The sequence below is a fragment of the Gymnogyps californianus genome, chromosome 10 (genome assembly GCF_018139145.2).
Source record: "Gymnogyps californianus isolate 813 chromosome 10, ASM1813914v2, whole genome shotgun sequence".
Classification (NCBI taxonomy): Eukaryota; Metazoa; Chordata; class Aves; order Accipitriformes; family Cathartidae; genus Gymnogyps; species Gymnogyps californianus.
Window position 1 is genome coordinate 23,053,200 of NC_059480.1, and position 27,867 is coordinate 23,081,066.

Genomic DNA, 27,867 nt, shown 5'->3' on the forward strand with positions numbered 1-27,867 from the left:
TCTCCTCAGTCCTGCATTATCCTGATTTTTAGACTCATGTGCCAACATATCACAGCTTCATCCTTTCTCAGGAATGACGTAGGCAGTTAAAGGCATTAAAACAAATAGGCCTCCAAAATTAATGTGTTTTGCAGGAAGTCAGCGTGAGGGTATCCAAAGCCAGAGGGTATGTTCAGAATAGGGGGATTCAATTCCAGGGTGTCACAAAATGTTCTCCATCACCACAGCATGGCAGAAACCTGTTCTTAATGCTATGATAGATGTTCTAAATATGCCACTTACTCAGAGTTATTGGATATGGGAACATGCAAATCTACCAATAATGCTAGAGCCTATGCTTTATGAAGGGCACAGCTAACAGAGAGGTAACTGCCTTCCTAAGGATTTAACAGGAGCTGCGTAACTCCATGGTGTCTTGAGTATGAGCCTCTTCTTACAGCAGCTTTTCAGATAGCTCCTAGTCCAAACAAAAGCTACTTTAGCGTATGATCTGTAGCTTACAAGTACCTGCATGGAAATCGCCTAGCAAAAGTTAACCCAGTTAGCAATTAAAAGTGAACAAAGAGATTGGCAGGAAACATCTGTGACCCTCCCTGTCCAGTACATCTTCTCTCCAGTTCCCAAAGCACTGACTTCTCCTGCGGTCCTTTATGATTTATTTCCAGAACCTCCCAAAATGAACAATGGCCATATGCGCATTTACCTTTGAACACATGAATGTTGCGGTGCGTCTCTTCAAAGGTGGAAGAGCCATGTAGTCATCCTAGAACTACAGAACACATGCTTCCAATAAATAATGTAGCAGCCCAGCTTTTGACCAGAAAAGATCTGCAAGAGTATGTGATGCCAATGTTTATTTTCTCTACTGCTCTCAGAGGGATGCAGCAGCAATGTGACTGAGTCATCTCACCAAGGGCCATGACTGCTCCCGTCCAAAGGCTGTCCATGCTGGAAGTCAATGCCTCGCTGTTTGTCCTGGCCACTTTCCAAAGGCCCCTCCTACCTGCTTTTGGCTACAGGCAATTTTCCATGGAATTATTTAAGACAAGCCATTTTGGACATGAAAATGTCCAAATTTTCATGATTTTTTTGAGAATTTTCTTTCAATGTCTTGTGAAAGGTGTGGTCTCAACGGTTCGTGCCCTTGTATTTAGTTTGCACTCTCTGCTTGGCCTATGTCTTACAGAGACCACTGCAGCCTGTTTCCAGACAAGTCAAATTTTAATCAAACAACACAACTACTTTCTTTTCTTGTTTATTTTTCAGCTAAAAAAAGATTTTTTGCAGGGGTACATATTTTTAGGGAAGAAACAAAATCTCCACTAAAAAATACCTGACGAACATTTTTCAAGTAGGCCTACTTTTTATTTTTTAAGGTCTGTTCCTAGTAAGGAATCTTTGATGCAGTCAGCAAGACTTTTCTTCTACCTAGAAGACCTACTGATATATAGCCAAACAGAGAGCACAGAAAAAAACCCACTCTTGTATGTCACTGAACTCTTAATCTATTTTATGAGCCTTAAACACTACAACTCTTTGCACAGTAGAAATTTCAAAAGATCTAGAAACTCCATTTTTTCTCCTTATGTGGCTTTTCTAAACCCGAAGTTTTACTTTTCATGAATATTTTTAACCAGCACAAACCTTTTTAGGCTTCTTCTTACATCTATCCTTTGTCAAGGAAGAAAGAAGCAATCCTGTGAATCAGATCCCATGTGCATAATCACACAACTATACGAACTAATCGCATCCATAAAAAGCATTCGGTTCAAACATTGCCGTATAGGGAATGCTTAGCCTTAAAAATTATGCTGTTTGGACTAGCAACTTTGAATACATCTTATGGGCAATCCATCTGCACTAGTAGGTTTTTTTTTTCTTTTTTTAACTTAAATCAGGGGACATGAGCAACCTGACAGTGTATATAATAAGCCTGCTGATTACTTCACCTTTTGTAATTCTTGTTTCTCTTTTTGTTTCACGTTTCTGTTACACTAAGATGCACGTTGTTAAAATGTTTTAAAAAATTGATCAGATCTTGATTGCCAACTAGGAAGTTTAGAGTAGTAACCTCAACCAAGTTTATCATAAACTTCAAATTTCTTACCCCGTATAGAGCCATCACCCATCATAAACAATGCAAGCTGGGTGGGCTGGACTTGCCACTGAGCCTGGGAGGACTCATTTACAGCACAGATTTGCCACCTTTGTTTTTAGCAACCGAGTCATGGCCAAGCCTGGAGGCCTACCATGCAGGTGGAGGGGTGGTGGCAGGCAGTGTGGTGGCCAGGGATGAGGGATGGTGGGCATGTGGAGATGCTGGAGACATGGGGGACACCGGGTGGTGGCAACAGGGGGAGTGCCGGCAATGTAGGGGACACCAGATGGTGGGGATGGAGGCGTGGGGGGGACACAGAAATGCTGGGGACATCGGGTGGTAAAGACATGGGAAACACCAGGGATGTGGGGGGACACGGGGCGGTGAAGACGCAGGGATGCCAGGGACAGCAGGCAGTTAGGACACGGGGAGGTGTGGGACACCAGATGGTGGCGTCTCCAAGGACACCTGGAATGTTGTCTTTCAAACCCCAACACATTCCGCCGGGCAGCGCAGCTGCCGACAGCAGACAGAGACCTGGCCGGTAAGTGAGAAAACTGCCTGTCTCTACGCCATGCACAGGAGTCTAGGTGGGGCCTGGCTTATCGCATGTGGAACAAGGTACTAATAACAAAGTATTAATAGCTTGCTTTTCCTGAGCTGGCTGTAGCTTTGGTGTTTGCAGCGGGGATAGTCCTGTGAGGGAATGGAGGGCTCCCAGCCATCACAGAGGAAACCCACATCTCCTCCTCTGTTACCTTCATGCTTAACGGGGTGGGGACTAACGAGGGAGCAGCTTTTCATTTTCTTCACCTCACCGAAATTTACAGTCCAGCCTCAGCACTTTCTACAGACCACAATGGATTTCTTCCAATAATCTCCTCTCCCACCTACCCCAAATCCCTTGTTTCTTTCTGTCACCTAAAATCAACCTCTTTACATCTCAGCCATCTCCACTCGGGGATCTTGTCTGGCAATATGGTTCTTTTTAGGCACTCGTCTCAACCACTCTCCTGTCTCTCTCCATCCAGAGTTTTTTTCCTCTGCCATTAGTCATTTAAGTTTAAAAAAAATCAGCCCTGAAGATTTAGGTGGAGAAGGGCCTTCTTGTATTTCATTTCAATTTTGTTTCCATTTTGCATCTTCCTTCCAGTCCCATTTCATTCTGACTACATCTTTTTTTTTTTTTTTCCTGAGGAAAAAGGCTTAATTATTGTTTATTTGGATCTCCCTGGATCCTATCTCCAAATTACTGCATCATCAACAACCCCCTAAATAGACACTAGGAAAATTCACATGAGGGAGAGACACTGTGAATACTCCAACCGCAGAGAAAGCTTCGATCAGAGCTTGCACGCTGTTAGACAGCAGAGAGCCCAGCTACAAAGGCCCAGGAAACTCGGTTTCATTAGCTCTACTCATCTTCCAACTACCTGTTTCACACTCCTATCATCTTCCCTTATTTCTCTATTCCCTCCTCAGGTCTTCAATGCTTCTCCCCTCTTACTGAATCCCTAGGCACTTCCATTTTATTTCTTTCCCCCTTTGGTTGCTTCAGCCCTGCTGCCCTTTTCCCCATAATTGTTTTCCTCTGCTCTGCACATTTGAGCCAGCAGATCAGTAAGCGTGGATAGGATACAATGAGTCATTCGTCTAGGTTTCACTTCAACTGCAGAGCTAAAGTAGGGAAATTTAGATGCCATATCTAAGTTGCACCTGGGGAAGCAAATATGCAGAGGAAGCAATAGGGCTGAAGCTACTGAAGGGGGAAAAAAAAAAAACACAACTGCCTTGAAAGTAAATTTATTCATTTATCTGCAAAACAACATTTTTTAGCAATATGGCACATTTGTTCTGTTTTGAGATTTTGTATCTTAGTTACTTGATTAATTGTGCTGATCTTGCTTTGTGTTTGTTATTGACTTGTCTCCTTCTGGTCATGGGATTCTTTAGTCCTCAGCACCTAAGAGGACAGCTTGGCACTGGGACGGGACTGTTGTCTCTGAGGTTTATGCCATTTTCTACTCTATTCTGAAATGCTTGTTGAACCCTTGCAGTATCCCAAGTTGTGAACATAATTCCAGTGTGTCTTCCTCCATCAGCTCTGTTTTGTGGCCTGCAGTTACAAGGTTTATTTGTCTGGGTTAGAAGTAGCAGAGACTTCATATTTTACCGCATTTTTTAAATGCGTTTGCAGAATTTCTTTAGAAAGTGAGGTTAACAAGTTGCTCTGATTTAAGTGTGTTCAGCAATTTAGTCTCTTGACAAATGAATAAGGACCTTACTTAAAACCCTTTTCTAAACCTATTTTAGAACTTTTTTTTTATCACGTACGTCAGTGGAGCTCAGGTCCTGATGAGCATCAATATACCTCCTCCAGTGGTCCAAAGTGGGAAGAAACCTCTGCTTACACTCAATGATCTGAGATGCAAGTGGTAGAAGAAGGGTTGTGGGGATATAGATTTCCCTTCTGGTATTATATACAAGTAAGACACCTTCCAGCAGGTTCAGTTTCTTCCATTTTCAGAATATTGGGCTGAAAGTATTGACAAGGAGGTGAGGAAGAGCTGAGCTGGAATTACTAATCTGGGGCATGCTGTAAAGCATCTAGGACCGACTGCATCAGGGACAGCCATGCACTCCCCTAGTGTGCTCATACTCCTGCGTTTCAGCAAGTTCAAGGGCTTGGACTGAGCCAGTGCTTCACTTCCCAAGCACTTCCCCAACGGGGATGTTCCTCAGGAGCCCCCCAGGCGAGTACAATTGTGCTGAGCTGGCTCAGTACCATTTTTAAATGGGACTTCGGGAAGGCAACTGCAGGAACCCTGAAAGTGAGAAGCTGATCTGCCATGGGTCTCCTGTATGTCTCTGAGCGGGATTCATTTCTCTGTGCCTCATTTCTGTCTCCCCATTTTACCACAAAGGATACTTCTTTCCTCTACGTGGTCTATTTAAAAACATCTTTTACAATGAATATGTAGAAGTATAATAGGAACCTGATCTCAGATGGCACAATTTAATTTTATTGTAATAATAGTAATAAATGTACTAAGCACAAACAATGTGCTCAATGTAGAAATAGATTTAATACATTTAACTGGATTTTGAAAGTGGTTCTTCATGAATGGACACCCATTCTTGTTCAGATCAGAAGTGGCATCTCAGATGGTACTTTGGAAGATGACAGAATACCTGTCATCCTCATACCAGGATAAACTAGAGAAGGAACATTAGATTTCCACTCCAGGCCTGTGAAAAGAATTTTTTTTTTTTTCAGATACTTGGATTTTATTTCATTATGTTTCCTTTTCTTCATTTAATTTAATAATATGTTCCAAATCCATTTATCCAAATGCATCTGTTTTATACTTGGGGAAATACAATCTGAAAAGAAAATGTAACTTTTTTCCAGTAAAGTTAAAAGAATGGAAGGCAACTAATTTTAACATATTGCCACTTAATGTCATCTTGTTTGCTGATAAAATACATGGTAAAGCGTTTTCAGTAATCACTTCTTGAAACAAAACAGAGCTTTCCTGCCTAATGAATGGAGATACATTTATTTATTTATAGGACGTTCATCATTCTAATTCCTTTGTGTTTCACAAATATTAGTAAGTTGATCCATGCGGCACTGAAAAGAAGTGAAGTCTTATTAGCTCCATGAGGCACAGAAATGACATGATCTGCCCACACTTACCAGAGAGATGCATGAGGTATAATTAGAATGAAAAAAAAAAAAAAAAAGTTGCTCTTATTACAGTACCTAGCCAATAAAAACGTCCCTCTGTCATTCAATATTGCTAACCTTAAACATTAAACATCCTCAGGCAGGAAACCAGGAACATCTAACTAGATAAAAATGGTATTTTTTTTTAAAACAAATGCATTCTTTGACTTCTTTTCTTTTATTTCCTGAGCCTTTACATGATACTTGAGTTATATTTCCAAGCTTTTTCCTGCAGTCATGAGGGCTAGAGAAATTATTTTAAAACAACATTGTCATCTAATTGCATACCTTCTAGAAGCTGAGTTGTAAGCAGCCTGCTAAATAAGATGAGGTCTCTTGTATTTCAGGGTGGCCATACCGCTCATTTTGCACTTGCACTGTTTTCAGGAATTATAATACTGTAATGCATTACATTAGAATCAATAAATGAAGTATTTTATTAGATACGTTCCATTTATGGTGCCTACTCCTTAAAGGGTCATTAGTTATATCTGTGCAAATTGGTGGTATTGCCAGGATATCCATACTTAAGCTTGCAAAACTATTTAGGAAATATAGATGAGATACTGTGGTAATAATATTCAAATGTGACCACTGACAAACTTTTATGGGCAATCTCCAGACATATGTAAAAGTGAGTCCTTTAAAGTGTTTTGCATTGGTTTATCTTTGCTCTAACAAAGTCATTAGGGCTTTTACCAACTGATTGAAATGGTAAGTAAGGCCAACAATGAGGAACTCCACACATCATTGCTGTTTTGAAAGAATATGCAGAAAATTCAATGTAAAATGTTTTGCTGCGTTCCACATTTCTTCATCATAAATATAAGCCCTAGCTCTGTAACTGCTTGTTTGCATGTCTAATGTTACGCGGCTCTGCGAGACTACTATAAAATTAAGATGTTGCATGTGTGTGTTTGCAGGACCGTGACCACGAGGAATACTTGCTCAATGTAATAACTACCAGTTGAAAAACAAAACAAAAATCAACTCTAATTGTGCCCATTTAAATTCAAACATTGAAAAATAGCTTAAATATGGTATTTCAGAATGTAAATTTCATAAAAAGTCTGAAGATTTTAGGATTCTGTTAGCTTTTTAGTCCCTCTGTAACGAGGCTATTACATAGCATTGCTCAGATTGATGTTGAAAATAATGCAGCTGCAAGAGCAGCTGCAGCAAGAATTCACAGAAGCCAGGATGCAAAGCAGGCCCTGCTCGAAGTCCCTGCCTTTAGCTTTCGGTTGTGGGTTTTTTTTTTTCCTTTACTTATTTATTAGCTTAATTCCAGCATCCTCTGAAATGATGCCTTGCTGGGAATAACTGAGGGTTAAAGCTTTAATGGCTTTGCTTAGCCTTACAAATGAAAAACCTGGAATTTACTGTCTTCTGCAAACCAGAGTCACTCTGACAGCAGGAAATGCTGGGGTTTTTTCAAAATGAACAGTTCAGGGTTGGTCAGCATTAAGACAGTAACAGTCAAGAAGAAAACACAGCATCAAAAAGGAGGAAAGATACTTCCCAGTTAGGTATACAGGTGTACAAAAGCATCTTCGTGCTGCTGGTATTTAAAAAGACATTTATGCCCCTGGGCAGGAGCTGACGAACTCGTGGGCTGCCGCCTCAAAATGTTTGTCCGCTATGTGGCTTGCAGGCAGGTTTGGAGGAAGGTGCAAGTCCAGCACCCACCCTTATGCTTCCTTTTTTGTGACATACAGAGGGTGACAGGAATGAATTGCAGCAGCAGGGTGCTAGGCCAATCGGGTAAATCCAGGTTTTGGTAATCCCGAAGGGATTTGCCACCATCCTCACCCCATTTCCTAACCTTCAAGTCTGGGGAGGATAACTGACACCTTGGTTCTTGTTGGTTCTTTCATGGACAGGTTGATATTAGGTAAAAACAATTTTAAATAATTTTGAAATAAAGCTTTACACATAACTTGTGTAAACCAACGTGAATAAGCCACATCACTCAGTGTTTCATAGCCACTTGTAAGACGTTCAGAAGAATAGTTCCCAGGGAGATTTACAATAACAGATGATACAAAGAAGCAAAGCATCATCATTCACCTCCCAAATCTGAATGTACAATAGCCTGTTAATTCAATAGATTCAGTTACTGGCCAAAAGTGACCTGTACTCAGGACACAAAAGCAATTGTAAACCCCTGCTCCTCTTTAAATCTAAATTTCAGACCTAAGAGAACACCTTGGAAGATCTCTACTAATGGCAAAGTTTGTAACATGATGTTTGCATCCCAGGCGTAGCCATACCAAACACTTCAAGATTCTCCTGGCAAAATCAACTGGATAAAAGGAACTGATATAGTTCTCTTTCAACTGATGTAACATATTCGGTCACCTTATTACAAGTTAATATTCAGGTTGCAATATCTTGCATCCATTGGAGCTTTGCAGAATTTTCTCAGGAAGGTCATAAAATAAAACATTAGAGTAGTGTAACTTAAAGGTTACAAAAGCATGGGCTACAGAATCAGCATTAGTCTGTGACAGCATTGGCTCCAGTCCCGGTATAGTTTATAGGAAATAAAGGCAAGAACCAACCACACATGTAATAAAATGAACAAAACCATGTTAGAATCAACTGCTGGATCAGATTTTTTTGTTGTTTCTTCAGTGGCTCACAACCGTCACTGGATTTCCCTCGGTTGTCGCTGCTCTTACAGATTTGTGTCGTTGCATATAAGTGTGTCAAAGACCAGGCTCGCTCGCACATCCTGAATGGGAAATTTGTACCTATAGAACTTGTGCCATGTACCTTTCTATTCATCAAGGGAAGGAAGAAAAATTTCCCTACTGTTCTTGTAGCACTTCAAGGTTAAAATTCATATTGACAAAAATAATGCAGCAGAGGTAATAAACATTCACAGAGATTAAAATAAGTGCACAAAAGGCAATTTCTTCACTGGAAAATGAAGACGCCAAGCTAAAAGAAGAAATTAAAAACAGAAGCCATACTAAGAAACTAAAAGCTGTCAAAGTAGAAGAACTGCCTTGAATGTTAATCTGAGCTATTTCAGCCAGTCCTTTTTCACAACCTTTTCTTTCCTGCTAACTTTTATGTTACAGCTCTATTGCCTGTACAAAGTTGCTGAATTGAAGCTCTGCCTGTCAGGAGCTCTCATCTGTGCATGCTTTAGCTCTCAGTTGTTAGTGGATTTGCTTCAGCTGCCACTATTAAACCGTCGCATGTCAAATTACAAAGCAATTAAGGTGAAATGCATAGTTGTAACACACAGGTTAAAAAACCTCCAGAAACCATAATTCTAAATTTTCTAGGTTTGTAATGATGACTTTGGAAAGTATTAAAATATCTTTTTAATTAATATAATCTCCAAATTACTGACATGTGCTTCACCTGGAGTCACATAAGTTTTTTATCTTTCCACCTTTCTCTTTTTCCTTCCTCCAAGGCTTTTTTTGCCTAGGAATATTTAAAGTTCATTATTCCACACTGTGAGAAATGGAATAAGTATAACTTGAGTATTTGCAAAAGCAGCTAGTGAAGTAAGGAGGCGGATAGATAAACTATCCAAATGCTTTATTCTATATTCTGACCCCTGAATTTTGCCTCATTCTGTCTCACATTACTGCAGAAACACTGTATCGAAGATGAAATCCCTTGGAGGTATACCATTAATATTGGACGTATACCATTAATATAAGGCAACTGTAGTGGTGGTATGAAGAAGAGGAGTCTAGAGGATGGGTCAGTGATAGCTGCCACCATTGTGCTCTGAATCAGGAGCCAAAGAGGGACCGATGCACAGCTATGGCTAACTCATCTAATATCTCTGCTTAACATCTCTGCGTCCCGGTGGGACTCATAATATTTAATTACATATCTAATGGGAAATTCAGCCTCACCCTGTGAGTTACTGTGCTTCCTCGATTTTTCTTACATTGTAGAAGCACAGCACTTCACAGGACTGGTCCTGCCATGAAAATTAATCAGTTTATGCCTGAACAGGGCTTTCAACATACAGATCATTTGGTATGACAGAGTAGTATTAGATAACAAAGTTATTCAATTGAATTATGGAACCATAAGAAAATTATTGTCTCTTATTTTTAATCAAGCAGACTCCAAGCCAGATTAGTCCCTGATGATGATGTTTTGGCGATTTCAACAGGTTTTATTGCCACCAGAAAAGTTTCTCCCTCTTTTAGCTCCTGTGCACCCTACAGTTTTCACTGCTGTATATATAATCCACTCAATAAAGCCAGCTCTAGGTTTCAGGTTAGCCCTTAGCTTCAGTGAACAGTAAGACAGCTTGCTGAAGGTAAATAAAAAGCCTTGTTGGTTTCAGACAAACCTCTCCACCTTGTTTGGTTTGGGTTTTTTATAAAAATCCTGTTTAACCATCACTTACTGCAGGGATACCCGAGTCTAGAAACAGCTCTGAAAGTTTGAGAGAATTAAGCACCAGTGGTTCTGCATTTCTTTTCATGGCATCAGAAAAATCTCAGGTTATAGATGTGTGTATGATTTCATATGCATGAATGCTTCAGTGCCCACCAGTTACCAGACTCTTTATTAGCCTCCATAACCCAAGCAGAAGAATTTCAATACTGCCTTTAAGGGTCACTTGAGCAGAAGCTTCGAGATAGATTGTACTGCTGGGGTCACAGAAATTCAGTAGCTAACTTGGCAAAAGAGAAATTAGGTTTGTTTGCTGAGGAATAGAGGTATATTTTTTGCATAGTCTTCTTTGCAAAGATGAATTTCTGATCATAGGAACCCATTTGTAGTCAAAAGGTTCATCAGCTTCCATCTTTCCAGACTTGCTAAAATCTTTGGGACAGATCAGTGTTAATTTATACCAGTGGAAGATCTGGACTAGGTCTTTAAGATTTCCCATCTCTCATTTAGGCTGTGGTCTCCATGGACCCCTGCTGCAAGAGCATCCTTATTATGAGAGGAGCGGGAGGGACATGCCAGCACCCGCTGTCTGCTCCCTTGTTCCCTCACCCTGCATTGTACTCTACTGTTTTTACACTTTTTCTTCCATTTATTGCTCTTACATTGGAAATCAGATACAACAGTCATAAAGAACAACAGCACCAAAGAAATAAAAGCCACAACAATAAAAGACGAGAAAAAGGAATTCCAGTTAATGATATCTATCTAGGGAGATTCCCCCTACAGGGAAGTGGAGCAATATGGAAGGACATTCAGAAGGAAGATAGCCCCTCAGCCACTAAAATTCACTTTGCATCTTGATAGGAGGGCCTTTTTAAACCTTTTCTTAGTTTCTCAGATGCCTACTTGCTGACTTCCTTTTTTTCTTCTTCCCATTCTCATGCCTTCCTTTTCTCCCTGTTGCTTCTTTTGGTTGACTTTGATTTGGGGAGGTTTTTTGTGTTATTACTAGAGCAAACAATTAGGCACATGAAGAAAGATAGTGGATTTTTTACTAAGTGTCCAATAAAATTAGTGACTTACAAAGCTCTAGCACTGATTTGCCAAGTTTCTGTACACCCCAGCTTCATTCTAGTTACATAGTTAGGGTAACCGAAAGGAAGGATCACTACCACAGTTCTTTATTCAAGTCGAGTGGTCCTAGTTAGGAGCTTGGATGTTGCAGCTAACTTTTTACCATATAAAACACCACAAGAAGTAGCGGTGGAGTTTTGCAGTTGGTGAACAGAAACACCAACAGCTAAAATGGTAGCTCTCATCGAACGCATCTCTTTTCGATTAACATGAGTTAATGAGCAGAACTGAGGGCACTGTAAGGGGACACCCATCCTGGGGTGGTGACCAGCAACTAGGGTTGGGTTCGCTCAAGGTAACCTGCTTGGTATAGCTAGAGCAAGAAAAGGATCTGTATCCTCGGCCACATCTCTCTTGCTGTGTGTTTGATCTAAGTGCCATGCAAGGTGTCAGGTACGTCTTTGCTGTGGATCTGACGGCTGATATGTTTTGTGTACTGCACAATAGGTAATGGAAGTTGTTAGAGGTCTGCTAGCATCTCCTTTAGGTTTGGGCTTTCCTAGGGCCTTGTCCCATAGGAATGTGATTATTTTGTGAAGAGAGTGCTTTCTGTACTGTGAGCTGTCATTGAATTCCTGCCTCATCCTGGAGGCAGGGCTGCCCAGAGCAGTTCTGAGATGCAGACCTCTTAATAGCATGTTGGCAGATCTAATCAAGCCCACAGCAGAGTCTGCAGCAGCTCTTCTAAACCCAACTTTGCCCCTCTGCACTCGTTCCTTACAAGTACTCAGCTCCCACCATTTCAAAGCAATCTTTTCAGAAAATCAATAGTTCTTCATCTCCTTCAGAATGAGAGCAAGTAGGACACTTGGACGTTTGCTTTGTAATCTCTTCAAAAATTGCTTTCTTGTCTTCCCAACAGAATTAGGAAATATTGCAGTACCAAAAAAAAATAAAACCCTCAAGCTTTTTCAGCACAACGTCTCAGTTGTAGGACCAATCTTTGCATTCCTTTTCATTTAGGGATTACCCTAAGCTCACTGGTCTGTTTATACCTTAGGCACACACATACATCCTTGTTCCTCACACAGAGGAATTATTTGTTCTCACAGCTCCACTTTTCAGGAGCCTGCTGTAGAAACCTTTACCATTTTAAAATTTCTGTTTTCTCTCCCTCTTTCCTCTCAGTGGCCCTTTAGCTATGAAAATGAACCGCTCTGCTCCCGCAGTGCTGAGCTGCTGAATCCAATCGAGGAAGGCTGGCCAGGCTTCACACCCCCGTCAGACACAGCGCTGACCTTTTTTCCTAATTGACAATGCAGGGCTTTGTGCTAATAGGATGACATCATTACGCAGAGCTGAAATGCTTTTCCTGCTGTCTCTTTTGTGTCTCGGTATTTTTCTCCCGCACTTCTAGAGGAAGTATTTCACTAGGAGGGAGTGTAAGGAAGACAGTTACACAGTGCCTAAAAAACATATGCAGAAAACATCCTCAAGTCCTCTCTCTTAATTTTTCCTCAGTCACACTGGCTACCAACCACATATCCTGAGCCCTCCCTATGTACTGAATCTTCCGTTTCCTTCTTCCAGGTTGTGATCACTGACGCTTCTTTTCTCTGTTTGCTTTGCCTCACTGTCCTAAGATATGCTGCTGGGGAGATTCTGGTTCCTTCTTGATTTTGAATTATAATTGTAGTTGTTAGCCTACTGTCCTTTTACAGCTCTAATTTTATTCAAACAACTTGTTAATAAGGTCCTTGTGCTTCTCTACAGCAATAAATAGTTAATTGAGGTGCCTAATTTTGTGTTAAATTGTTGGCAGTTAGTTTTTGCTGTGATACTCAATAATATAAAGTTTTAAAATAATACTTTAAAGAATACATGGAGGGGAAGAAGCCCCAAAGAAATGGAAAATTTTAAGAGCTTTATTTTAGCTGTCTTGTGAGATTGGCTCACCCATTTCAGTGAGTACTATAACCTTTTAAGGTGCTGTCTTAAAGCTTACAAAAATTGCCTTAATGCTGGTTATAGATTGGCAGCCATGTACCAAAGCATGCAGTCTTGGCTAAGCCAACAAATCAGATAAATACATATGATGGGCTTTTGCTGGAGAAGACAGAAAGAGCAGAAATTTCTCAGTTCTGCCTATCCCCCTCTCCTTCTCCCCTCTCCCATGGCTGACATATTGGGTACTCCTAGCTCATGGTATATATTTCCAGCCTGCTCCAGTGCCTAATGAAATGGATTACTCGGATATTATCAGGTAATTCTGTGAATCTGTTTGCCCTGAGCTGTTTTAATTTGTACGGAAATGCACTAGGAGCTGCAACAGTAGAAGAGAAGGGTAGTATTGACCAGCTGGGAGAAGCAGCCTCTTAAATCACTCCAGCTAGCTCTACAGGACCATGGCTGTCTATATCCTTACTTCAAGAAAGGCAAGCAGGAACGATAAGACAGACAAAACCTAGAGCGAAGAAGGGAAAAGATTCAGGAGGGAGAGGAAGCAGATGCCATTACTATTCAAGACTATCCAGAGTTGGCAGGAATAGGGGTTTATCTATTTTCCTTTTTTGCCCAAACAATGCCCAACTATTTCATAGAAGACTCCTGGATTCTTGGACACATGACAGTGATCTTCATGCCATCCTTTCTTTCCTGCATTTAAGCACTGTTCAAGAAGGGAATGACAACCACGTTATTAACATATCTTGTGAAAACATCTCTTGATTATTTTAATTGTATTTCCTCTTTCTTTTTGTACATTATCCTTAAAGACACGTTAAGTATTTTAACCAGGATTTCTTTCTTACGTTCTGTTTCTGTCATATTTACCTTCAACTTTAGTTAACTTCCATAAGCTATTGTGAGTAATAGAAAGAATTGGAGTTGCGTTACTTTGAACAACAGTAAGGCTAAGCTTACCGTCTTTGCATAAGAGTGCCTACTGAACTAGCGATCTGATAGCTGTGAACAGTAATTATTAATACAGTTTAATATTTCTTTTATGTCTATAGCCTAATGAGATTAGTGCTTTGTTGTACTCAGCACCACATAAACAATTAATATGTGAGTTACAGCCTCAAAGAGCAATTAGGATAATACGGTTAAATCCCTGCAATCTACTATGAAAAAACTATGATCACCCTTGCCAAATTTCAGCCCAGAGCCCAATTTATTATTATTTTTTTTTATAAACAGGTTAAATACAGTGAGTGAAAATAGTGTTTAGAGTGGAAGTGCTGACAAAACCTTTACTGCAGCAACATGGACAATGCAGCTGTAATAATGGCAAGTGTGCCCTTATCACAGCAAGAAAAATGTAAGGAGTTCTGATTTTGCACTGAATGAGCCATTACTTATGTCTATCACAAAGAAATAAGAGTACTGAACAAAAAAAAAGATACATTAAGGGGTTTTTTTTCCCCCAAAAGAAAACTAAAAATAAAAAAGATCAGATGTGACTCAGGCTTTCAAACAATAAAAATAGCAAGATAAAAGAACTAGGTTGCTTCATTGCCTAAAGAAATGGCTAGAATCTTAAAAAGTCTGAAACCTGATTGTGAGAGACTCACTTTATGGGCTGCTAAGAAGGTGCTGACCTTCGTCATCAATAGATTGTCTGAGCCTTTGTGGTATTCAGCAGTAAAGGAAGTGCTTAAAAAGTCATCCCGCTGAAAGATGGACTGGAAAAATCTCCGGTTCAGATCTCAGCATAGCTGTTGTCGGTGCACATGCTCATTCAGAAAGTCTGTCTGTAAATCTAATACAGATAAATCTTGCTTCACTTTTAAGTGAGAAAACTGGAGCATCCTCACCTTAGAGATGGATCAGGATATCTGGAATTCAATATAAGTGATATTATTATAGAGGAGGGCAGCTAATGACCTATCTGTTGTGGGGCTTTGGATGTGTTTTGTTATAGTACTATATTTCTCTGTCTGTACTAGAGGACATTGAAGGAGTGGGATAACACTTGCACAAGTACCAGTGGTATAATTTTCTTACACTTGCTCCATAGTTTTGGATGCAGTTTTGCCTGTTCCAGCATTTGCACTGAAATGAACTGTAGCAGATGACTGCCCTGTGATTTCAAATGGCCTTCTGGGAGAAAAAGACTATTATAGATGAAAGAGTTCGGTTCCTATAACTTTCTGGAAAAGTCCCATCACTTTCTAGGTAGTATACCAATATGGCAGTTGTCATTATATGTATCTTCTAGCAGCGTGAATTAGCCATGGTGGGGTATCAGGCTAACACAACTATATGGCTGCTGGTACGCAAGTGAGCTCACTGAAAGACAGATGGGGTATCTTTGCACAAAATGCATGTGTGTTGCAGATACAGTCATGTTCTGGCCGAAAAATGTTGTGATGTTATCCTCTAGAAACCATGCAGCATTGAACATTGACAGCAGAGAGCACAAAATACAGATGGACCACTAATGACTAGAGCTTCTGGGACAGCAGATGAGGTACAGCCAGACCATCCTGAATGAGGCAGCTTGTACCTTATGCTGCAGAGGAAGTGAAAACAAAACAAAACAGTGACAACAGAATTCTCTGCCAGTTCTGATCGGGGTGGGGGGAGGGAGAATTATTGCTGTCTCCAGATCTGATGCCTAATTTGTTTCTGAGTTTTAGCAAGGCGTTTATGGGGCGCGTTCAATGTCAGAGCATGGGTCCACTTGGACTGCTGTCAAATGGTCAGTGTAAGGAACCTGCTTCAGAGTAAGAAACGTAATCATCGGGTCCCCTTTCTGCTTCCTAGCTGCCGTACTGTCCCCCTAGACCTCTGAACCATGCAAAGGTATGATCCAGCAGGCCAACACTGGGGAATCTCTCCTTGAATTTGCTTCTTCCTCCATAGCCTCTGCCATAAAAGACAACTGTGATCCTCAGAAACAGCGACTTGTGCTGTCTACTGAAAGATTTTACCGAAATTGGGAAACGGACCTTTTTCTGAAGCACAGCCCCACAGAATTCATGCCCCAAAGAGCTGGTAACGGCAATGTAACGGTCCGGTTTCAAGGCAGCTTAATCCTCTCTGAGAACTACTAGAAGAAATTCCTCTCTCCTGCCCCTCCACTCAAATCAATGCTGAATGTAGCCCAGTGGTTCTGCCTTGGTCTATGTAGATTCAGGAAGATAGTACTGCAGCCTTTGGAGTTTAGAAAGATTTTACTTCACAACTGCAAGGGCAAAAGCTTTTTTGGTTGAAATCAAAGTTTAAATTCTGAAGAAAAAAGGGCTCATCAAAGAACTGGCAAAGAATTTAACAACTAGGTGCCAGCTGAAGTGCCAGTGTGATTTATCAGCAGGTTCTTCTCTAATCTGATGTGAGATAATAGGAGAAGGTGTTGAAAGCAGAATCAAACTAGATACAGAACAAAAATCATAAGTAATAGGGTTCATAAGATTATGCACATAAGGAAGTTTATGTTATCTAGGAGGCAGGCCACTCTCTCCAAGAAGGTTTTTCTAGATATATTAGGAAATCAACAGACAAAACCAGAAGACTTTAAAAGATAAATGATCTTATGTTCCTTTTGCTTTTTTTTTTTTTTTCATGTAAGCCTCTCCATTTCAAGAGATGTGGTTTCCTTACTGATAGACCCAACAAAATACTTAGCTGTAGTAGCTGGCAGGGCCATGGACAGACATCCCTCAGCAAAGATTAACCCTCAAATATGCAGAAAGCTGAACTTGCTTATGACTGATCAGGAAGATCATTCCTGAGAGCTCACGAATTTAGAGTAGTTTCCTTCTGACTATAGTGCTAAATTGTCTATCTATATTCCCCTGCATAGTGATTCATTAGAAGCATTTTACAGTAAACGCTTCCAAAATAAAAAACAGACATTTTAACCAAAGTCTCAGGAAAATACTTAACTGACAAAGATAATGATTTTCTAAAAGCTTTTCCCTGGAAGTGTTTTTTTATTGAGGCAGTGATTAAAGTGAGCCTGCCTGAGTTATAACGTGCTTCCATTGCACAACCCAAAGTCATGTTAATCAGCTTGAATACCTAAAAATACAATAGAAGCAGTATAAATCCACTTGATACAGCAAAGTTCATTTCAGGTGCCGGTCCACCAGAGAAATGTCTGTAAGTGATTAAAGAATTATTGGTCTGTATTGCACAGTTTGTGCTCTGCCTTTTTTTTATTCCATGGTAAATTATTTTAAAATTCTTAAGACAGTCACGGCAAACAGTTTGGTCCAGCCAATTTCCCATTCACACTGATATCAACCCCCCATCAGATATAGGGCTTTGCCTTTGTTAGCTTTCTGGTGAGGAGAAGAGTCCACTAATTCTCCTTGAGGGCTCCTCAGTACTATATGGCTGCTCAGAGGAAAATTCCTGCAAACTTGTATCTGATGTAGACACTTAAATCTCATTTTCTAGAGTTCTATAGGACCTTCAGTGAACAGCCCACCCAAGAGGCTGTGAAAGTCCTGTGTTCCCCCTCCAGAACACGGTATAGCCATATACTGCGGGGCCACATGGAGGGCCATATACTGCGGGGCCACATGGAGGGCCATCACAGGTCCCATATGTGACAGTTATGTTGGCACGACATGGCACCAAGACCATCAGGCTCATCCCCTCAGCTGCTGCTGGGGCTGGCTGGAGTATCTCTGCTCTGCTGCACAGTGAAGATAAATCATAATTTCCTAAATTACCTAGTGCTGAAGCCAGCACTGAAAAACGCAGCTTCCAATCTTTAGGCTATGCTATGGTTTGTTTTAAAAAGGGATTTAATGTCTTACAAACAGGTAAAATTGCTGCCAGATGCAAGTACATTAGCCTTTTCCAGCTGCTTTACTGCTGCCATTCAAAATAGCTTGCTATAAATATGATTCCTTTGAGCTCTATTCTGACAAGTGCGGAGCACTATCTGGGAAGGGCCAGTGGTTTTCCATCCCCATTGAACTCAGTAGGAGTTGTGATTGCTCAGCACATTGCCGAAAAAAGTCTGCTGAAATTACCTTAAATCACACAATTATCCCCTCACCTCTCGCGCCTTCTCTTGCAGTCGTGGAAGGAGGAATAAGTTTCTCCACAGGCAGTTCTGCTACAGTAAAGTTTTCAGCCTGGAGATTGTGAACAACTGTCAAAACCAACAAGTTCCCTGCTTCAGGGCTGGTGACGGTCCTGGCTGCCATCTGGCATAGCCAGGGGAGGGGGGAAAAACATGACAAAGATCTGAAACCCTGTTTACACTAAAATTCAGAATCAGCTTCTCCTATGGCTTAAAATGCCTTCGCCTCTTCCCTTTACCCCTTTCTATAAATTTCTGCCCTTTGCCTAATGCCCATTGCCCTAAACAATAAAGGTTCACCGTACCATGACATCCAGGACATATTCCGGCAGCTTTTACCAGTGCAGTAGTGCATACTTTAGGGCCCTCATTAAAATTCAACAAGTTGCTTATTGTTCAAAATCTGTTTCTCGCGGAACAGAAATGCATTTATTATGTATCTTTCCTTTGTACAATCTGTACCTCTAGTTAAGTACACTGAACTGGTGCTAAACATATGGAGGGCTGTTGAACAATAACACAAGGTTAAAGGCTGAGTGCTTATGCTTAACAAACCATTCTGGAAGACAGCCATTATAAAAGCTATTTATAATTAAACTTTTCATAATTGATGGAAAAATTGAGAAGAGAATTACCTGTGCCTTCCACCTTTTCACTCTGAAGTCAGCAGAGGCAGATGAAAATCAACATTTCCTTTGAATCTGAGCACAATTATGAGTTTACAATGCAGATCAGGTCACCTTTCCTATTGTACAGGAACTGGTGTTGAGAAGAGGCTTATGAACTTGATTCTGCACCTTGTTGTACCAGTTTGGATCCACTACTCGTTCCCTGAAGTGAGAATTAGGCTGTTAACTACTAGGGGAGGGTTGCTTCTTAGCAGCAACGCTTCAGTGTCCTTTGCAGACAGTTCAATAAGAAATGGCTTTGAAACCCAAATCCAGATCTGAATTTGGCTCAAACGCAGCTGAAGCTGGGACCCCACTTGGAGCTCGTGCCCCTCTGGAATATATCCACTCTGCCTGATTCTTGAACATCCCTCTCTGATTTCAGTCACTGTGCTTACCAGCTCTCAAAACTCAGGCCACAGTGATTTTTTGCACCCCGTAACAACATACAACGCGAGTCAATCAGTCACAAGGGTTTGGTTGTTTTCCTTTTGATTAAAAGCCAGATTTTCCCTTCTTGTTGCAGATATAACAAACTGGTACACTGGCTTTACTTTACGTACACAAACGTCTGCTATCAAGAGCTATCAAAAATATTGAAGGGGCCTTAAACTTTTACACAGGGAAGAGAAAGTAATTACAACAAGTCTGATATTCTATGTACTAACTATTGAAGAGTTTTCTCTCATAATGGTGCCTACAATATGCCTAGTGGAGAAAGCATTTGCATGCTTTTTTTCGCTTCGCAACGTTTGACTATTCTTAACTTTTCTACATTTTCTCCTAGGACTCTTTCTTTGCTCAAGTTATGGCATCAGAAAGCAACATTAACTTCCAGAAAAAACTCATAAGCATGGATGGCAAGAATGAAACCTCTCAGCAAATGCGTAGTAGTAAGGAGTCAAATGTAGCAGCAAACAAATTGAATGATATTTCACAAGCACTGCAAGGGGTCAAAAACCACCTTGGGGATGGAGCAGCAGAAAATATAATGGAGAGACTAAAAATGGCAGAGAAAAAGAAGGAAAAACAAAGCAATGACGTAGACAGAGCAAGCCGTAAACGGAAATCAGAAAACAATGAAAAACTAGCTGTGAAAAAAGAAGAAACAACGTTAGAGACTGGCAATGGGTTAATCCCAACACCTCTGTCTCACATTCCTCTGAAAAGCCTAATGGACATAGAAATGGAGTTGGTCTACACTGATGAGGAGGACATTTCCTTCGAGTTTGCTGAGCCGGTGGTGTCTACAAGCACACAATCAGCGTGTTGTGATTCTGAAAAAGCAGATGCTCTGAGTGCACCTCATGGCAGCGCTTTACCCCACGTTGACAAACAGCTTCAGATGACCCTCCGGGAAGCCAGCACTTGCTACAGGCAGACGAACTATGCAGCAGCAGCGGAGCAGTTCTCAACAGCACTGGAGGTATGGGGTTAAAGTAGTACAATCACCACCGCAAAGTAAATGAAAGGCTGTCATTGTACTGACCGGGTGTAATAATATCAAAGTGAGCAAGGAGCACAAACCTGGGATGCGTATGGTTTGATAAAAATCCTGAGATGCAATTTCACATGAAATCTGAAAATTAAGAGTTATAAATAAATCATAGAAGGAGGGGGGCACTGGACTGAACCAAAAAATCTCAGGTGATTTTGTATTTTTCTCTAAGTCTTCAACTGTATGTATGGAGGAAATTTAAGTCCCATAGAGTGAAAAAAAATGCTCCTCTTTTTAATCTCGGCTCTATCGGGGACAAATGATATCTCAGTAATCAGGGGAGTTCCCACTCTACCCCAGCCGTCCATGCTGGCTGAAATGTTTAACCCTTTGGTTAAACAAAAGGTCTGTTTTAATCTCTATTTTTCCCTACAGCATTTCCATCATGCACTGTTCCCCTTTTTTTTCCTAAAGCCAGAAGATGGCCACTGGATCTGTATAGAAATCCTTTTCTTTCTGCATGAGAAAGGACAGGTCCAGCAGTGAGCAACCCCCTCTGGACACAGATGGCTTTCTCTTCAGCAGCTAAGAGTCCAAAAGCTGTTTTTTTGTGGAAAGAAAGACTTCTTGCCTGCCTGAGATACTGAAATAATATGACCTTGGCTATGATCTTTGAAACTAATCTGTGATTTTCATGACTTTCTGCCTTTAAGTGCTCAGACTTGAGCTATCTTAAACAGATCTGTTCTTCAATAAGTAGTTACTTCTACGTTTTCAAAAGCAGAGCCCTTTCCAGTTTCAGGCTGAGCCCCCCCAAAGGAGGTATCTAAAGACCTTTGACGTTTTTGAAAATCTTCGCCAGCCTTGAGTTTTATCAGTATCATATGAGAAGAAAAGAGTAAAAGAGGGAGTTCCTAACACTCTGGCAAGGTTGCAATTAATTCACGGGGGGGAGGGAAGAGAAAAGAGGCGTAGGAAACCCCAGCAGGTAGGTCACGGTTACATCCACCAGCCTCCTGTTTCCTGGAAGCCAGAGCTAGCAGCATTTACAGTAAAACTGATTGTTCAAAGTTGTATCATTATTCCCAGATTTCTCTAGTGCTGCTAATCTCAGTTAATTATATTGGAAATCCCTTGTATTATGACCATGTAATTCATAATGTGCCAGTAGAAGTCATGGTTCATAATAATCACATAATGGGCAAGGACTTAGACGTAATCAGATTTTAGTTACCCTGTCGTGTTTCCATAACGCTGCTATAAAACCAACATAATCACAAAAAAGCACCAGTTATTTAAACATTTTTATCAGATTGATGTACAGTATCTTTTTCTTTTTTAAACAATGTAAGATAACAAAAATTGGATTACAATTGCTGGGAACAGACTATGATAAACTGTTTGCTTGTGTGCAGAATGAAATTTAATAATGGCATCAGCCTCGCAATTTTTAGTAATGGTAAATCTGTTAAATAGTAGCACTCTACAGCCAAAGGCTGCTTTCAAAGAGGTAGCATTAGAGCACTTTGAAAACAGTATCTCCAAGAGCATAGCTGTCTTACAAACCTTGAAAGATGCCCTATATCCTCACAATTAACCCAGCTGCTAACATTTACTGTGCAGATGAGGGCTTGACTTTTTCCATGATGCAAAAAACCACTCTGAGTAGCTGTAAGGATTTTAAAGGCCAGTGTCTGCTTCTCAAAAAAAAAAAAAAAAAAAAAAAAAAAAAGACTTTCTACTTTACAGGAATATGGTTGGTGATTAGAATAGCGGACTTGCAAGCTGGACTCTCTGGACTCTCTCTAATGTTTTGTCTCCACTCTGACCCCAATCACTTCAGCTATGCACTTGACATCCTGAAAAAGGGTCCAACTATACTTGTTTCAGTGCTGTACTGCCAAACTTCATTCAAAAGTATTTGTAAAACAGAGGTTCGCAGGTGACAAGCAAATATCCTCTTCCTATTTTTTTCTACAATACTGAACACATTTTATTTTTAAACAATAAATATTATAGCAGTGAGTAAGTAAAATTAGAAAGCATCATCCCTTTTAGGCTTTCTTTTTCCCCCTACATTCAGAAATGAGCTTTGATGGGGACAAAAACACTTGTCACTTGAGAGGAAAGGAGTACTTTTCTGCTCCTAAGAGGAAATGGAAAGGCTAGCTAATAGACATCCTGGTGAAAGAATAAGTAGAGATTAAATAATTCCTTCCTGGGATTGTGGACAAGGTGATTGGGAAATCACAGAATTGTAGGGCTGGGGCTTCTCAGCAGTCCCTTAATCCAGCTCTCCTCAGAAGCGAAAACCAGAATATCCCTGAAAGATACTTCTGTACTCTGTTTCTAAAAATCTCCAGTAAGAGGGACTTCTCATCTATATCAGCAAGCTGACAGAAAGTTTTTCCACATCTTTCATGCTGCAAAATAGCCCATAACTTTTTTTTTTGGTATCCTTATTTGACGTGAAGAGCAATTAACCACTATTCTCTCTGTACTTGCAACCTCTTAGCATATCTCTCTTCAGTCTTCTCTAAATGAAATAAATTCAGTCCTCTTAGTATTTCCTCCCAGGTCATGTTTTCTAAACCTCTGTATCATTTTTGTTGCTTTTCTTTGCATCACCTCCAATTTGTCTATTTGTTCATATATAGACAAATCGGAGATGGTGCAGAGAAAACCAGAAAACTTAAGCTGCTGAGATTGGAACTGTGGTTGTTTTGCCCATCACTTTTTGAAGAAATAAACAAAAATTCCTCTGCATTTCATGTGGGTGAAGAGACACATGCTATGTAATAAGCTAAAAGGTCAGGAAATTCAAAGTTATGGTTTCTGGTGCAAAATGTTTACAGACATTTTTCAGATCCAAGGAACTTAAGGCTTCAGTCTGACATTACAATACTTTGAGTTAGGCACCCTGATCCAGAAAAGCATGTGCATAGCATTAAATTTGAATCGTATCACTAAAGTTAGTGCTACCTCACATATTGCAAATATCATGCATTTCTTAGCTCTTCTTTAAGCCAAAATGTCTTTTCTAGATCCATCTATATATTCATGTCATATTATCATTCTTTAGATCATGTTGTTTTTCAGATATTCAACTAACAGGCAGTTCTGAAAGTCTAGCACTGAAATTATTGGATTTGGGGGAAAAAAACAGGAAAACTATTAGTCAGAAAGGAAAACTGAAATGCTTGTTTAATTTAGAGACTTTTATAGGTTGGACAGCATGCTGCTGATTACCACAGACATCAGGAAGGCAGTGTTATCAGGAGAAGAATTGGTGGCTTCTCACTATTTCTGCACTATTTAGCTACCATTAAATTAATCAGGAGGGACTTAGCGTTAGTCAGCTGCATTATAGTTGGCCTGGGAGAGGAAAAAATAATGCTCCCTTGGAGAACTCTCACCATTAGAGCTTAAGAATTAAGTACTTTCTGTTGCTAGTGAGGAAAATAGGTGAAGAAATTGGGGCAATAGTCTTCGCTCTTCTACCTCCCAGCTCAATAATACAGTCTATTCTATATACTACATTGAGAAACACTGTAAATTTCCCTAAATTTTTGGCATCCATCTGCTGGAACGTAGGGAAATAAGACTTGAACATCTGGACTGGGATATGAAGAGTACGAGAAATCACTCTTTAGCTTAAAACCTCAGTGGAAACCATATACGTATATCTATAAAATCGCTAGCCAATTATTAACAGCTTAGCTACAAAATAACATTAAACTTTTATGAGGAACGAAAGATCTTGTCTCAAACTAATCTCCTAATATCATAGAGCATAAAAGACTTCAGAAACATCAGCCTGTTTCAAACCTGCACATATTTAAATTTCAGACCCTGTTGTTCTGAAAATAATCCTCTCCTGTGATTAAAACATAAATGAGAAAGGTTCATGACTGCTGTGCACAGAAAGAAGTCCACAGTATCTCAGCACACAGCTTTCAGCATAGAATATCTCAGAGACATGAAATGCATCCCATGTGTGAGGTGAAGGCCTCAAACAGCGTGTGATTAATTCACCAGAGTGTTGTTGTGGTGCCTTCCACAAGCTGGAATATCTCCATTTTCCACAGATGGTTATTATGGGCACCGTTCCTATGGCAGGGAGATAAACATTAGTGCCATCTTTTTTGCGCACCTTCAGTTTTTAGATTAACCTTTCATGTGGCTCATTGCTTTGTGATTCACTGCTTGCAGAGAAGGCTTTGTCAAGACCAGACTCCTTCTTCCAGGCAACAATATCTGCAAAAAGCTAATATTTTGAAAGGGGCTGTGGCACCAGTGCCTTGTGGACATAATTACATACCAATATAGAGTTAGGCAGCATGGTTCAACCAAGCCTCCCATCAATTTCATAACATGAGAAGCAAAAAATGAGCATTTCCTATATAAATACCTACGTGAAAAGAGGTTCATCTTAAGTAGTCTGTTCACTGGTAGAGCAGATTAGAAAAGCACGGGCGGCTTTCTTAGAGGCATTGCTGCAAGGGCAGTGCTCGGAGCACCGTAGGATCAGGATCTTTGGATGCGCTCCCTGTTGTGACCGTTGGATCAGTGCTAGCTGCTGCAGAAAGACTGGGGCACAGGCACGTTTCTGCCCACCCTTCCTTCTCCAACATTGTCTCTTTTTGCAGGTGGGTCTTGAGGTCCAAGAAGCCATCGATGTATAACAATGTGTAATACCTTGCTCTATGGAGCACGGAGACTGGAATTCCTCTTCATCCACTGGTATGAAAGGAGTAGAAAGTGGGACTTTATAGAGTTTTCCCTATCCCTTCTCACCAAGAAAAGCTGTGCAAGGACTAGAGACAGTTTAACCACCATGGCAGTCCTCAAGGGAGAGCATGTGAAAGGCTAAATATTTATTTTTAGCACCAACTTTCTGGAGCTAAAAATCAGACTCATAAATTATCTATCCTTATCATCAGCACAGGTCCTCTAGAAACTTCCTGGGAGTACACTAGGTCTTGGACAGAGAACATCAAAGATGACAGTCACTGATCCCCCAAAGCCTGAGTCTGAGATGCTGACTTTACTCTCTAGAAATATTCTTTTAACCTCTAATAACAAAGTAGCTTTCTAAATACAGCCTACTCATTTAACTTGCTTTTTAAAAAAAGAAAAAAAAAAAAGGCCCTGATAATCAGCAGTTTTTCTCTCCCTATAGTCCCATCACTATATTTTTAGGCTGCAAAGCCAAGAAATTGATTTTTTTTTTTTTCTGCTGATACTTATTGTCTTTTATGGCTGCAGAAGATTTTAGACCAGGAATATGAAGCTTACAGATGGCTCAAATCTGGCTTGTGGGATAGAGTGGGAATCTGTTATAATGATCCATTTGGACATGGTCCCATTTTTTGATCACTGAATCTGAATCTATTAATCTTCTAGACATTTCCAGAATGCCCATCACCATGAAATAAAGCTGAGGAACTGCATGGCTATTTGTCTATAAGGATTCGTGCCCCCGTTCTTCTTGCCTGAACTGCTGTTACATTTCTGGCTTATAAAGTACTTTTTTCCTCAAAGGAATACTACGTGTTGACCATAAAACAATATATTTCCTCACTCGTGTGTGTACAAGAGCAAAATCCCTATTCCAGAAAGGACAGGCCATATTTTCCAATCATTTTGGTGCCAAAGCAGACCAGTCAATTTCTAATTAACTCTAATTGGCTTCCTCACATGCTATTAAATTATTTACCTGGAGGTGACAGGTGCTCAAAAGCATCAAATATTTTCTCCATACTTTGTAAATGTTAAGCAGTATATTTGATTAAAAATAATCACCCACCACTTGTCACTTACAATCAAAAGCCTCATTGACCTAAACACATGCAAACCACATGTTTTACAATCACTGACAAACGGAGACAAGGTCCATGTAGTAGATTCCTCAGTAGGTAACACAAGGAAAAAAAAAAAAGAGAAAAAAGAGAAAAAAAGACGACTTGGGACAGCCTTGGAGGAGGCACTAGCCCATCTTGAAAGACATGGGCTCAGACTTCTGCTCAACAGTCAACATCATGCATGGCTCAGGGCATGACACTGCTGGCTGGATCCATAAAGGGCTTCTCAGAAAGCTGGGCAGCTAAAAATCTTTAGGTGCCTGAACCCCACAGCTCCCTGCATATATCGTAGGCATTGTGATACCCAATGACAGTTTAACACAAAGATGTGATGCTACCTCACCTCTCTCAACGTGAAGCAGTGCCTTAGAGCCTGTCTCAAACTGGAGTTTCTTTCATGTTCAAGGCCCTAAGAAATTGGAGGTGTTTATCCTCCCAGCTGCCATCTGCTCCTGGAAGGTATCGTACAGGAACAGGGAGGGCAGAGCAATTCATGTTCAATTTGTGGCTCTGGGCGGTTCCTGGCTAGAGCCAACGCAGCGCAAAAATGCAATGTACAATCGGCTTAATTTATAGCAAGAAAATTAGGCAAGTTAGGAGAAGGTTCAAACACCAAAAGCAGCTAATGCAGGCAAGCGGTGGTCACAGAAGGCGTGCTGCTAAAGTATTTTCTGTCCGAAATGTCTTTAAATCATACTGCTGCATACTTACATAGACTCTGCAGAGGAGAGAGAGAGATGCAGGCTGAAGTGGGCACCAAACTGAAAAGTGTTCATAGACTGATTTGAGAGTTACTTTATCCATGAGGACAGTTTAGAGAAAATGTGTTATTAAAGTACTTTATTTCCATTTAGAGATTCACACAGGCATACACAGACAGTAGGTGGTGACAGCTGCTACCGGAACCATTTGTTATCTTACTCCTGTTCAGCTTTTGACAGTGTAAAATGAATATAAATGCTGAAAAGCTTTACAGAGGTGAACCAAACAATAAAAAGTAGGGGGGAATGAATTCTGGTTAGGTTACTTTAGGGAAGAGCTTTATTTCTGTTTATTCCTCAGGCATGGATATGTGCTGTTTCTAATGCTGACAATACTGTTGAGAGGATTCTTGGTGGAGTTTACCAAATCCACACCATCCTGAGGTGGGGAGAGAGGAGAAAGCTGGCCTTGCAGCTAACTTTAACGTCATATCCAGAAACGGCATGAAAATAAGGCTTCAGCAAATTATTGCTTTTCCCTAATAATCCTGTCCATCAAAATGGAGTGAACCTTTCACATAGTTTGCCTTAATAAAAGTGCTGGTGAGATAGCTCTGTGTTTGGACTTAGCAGTAGCAAATCTCTTGGCATCAAAGGGATTAAATTAGTTGGCCTGAAATTATATTGCTTTTTCCAAGCAATCATGACAGCTCTCAAAATCTTGCTACAATATAGTCACATCACACCAGCTGACAGTTGCCTCCAAAAAAAAACCATTCATTTTGGCCAGCTCCTCCTGTGAACACTATCAACAGACTAATGCTCCCGCTTCAAAGTCCAACAGGCATCTTGAACTACAAGCCTATCAA

At 40.4% G+C, this 27,867-nt stretch overlaps 1 protein-coding gene across 1 annotated transcript in view; it reads left to right on the forward strand.

Moving 5' to 3' along the window:
- The first annotated feature begins 2,292 nt into the window (after positions 1 to 2,292).
- The window catches only part of SPATA16 (spermatogenesis associated 16), a 98,055-nt gene continuing 72,480 nt past the window's right edge, over positions 2,293 to 27,867 (forward strand). The window contains 3 exon segments of the mRNA XM_050902674.1: positions 2,293 to 2,560; positions 2,563 to 2,642; positions 19,783 to 20,421. Of these exon segments, the coding sequence (XP_050758631.1) occupies positions 2,293 to 2,560; positions 2,563 to 2,642; positions 19,783 to 20,421 (987 nt within the window).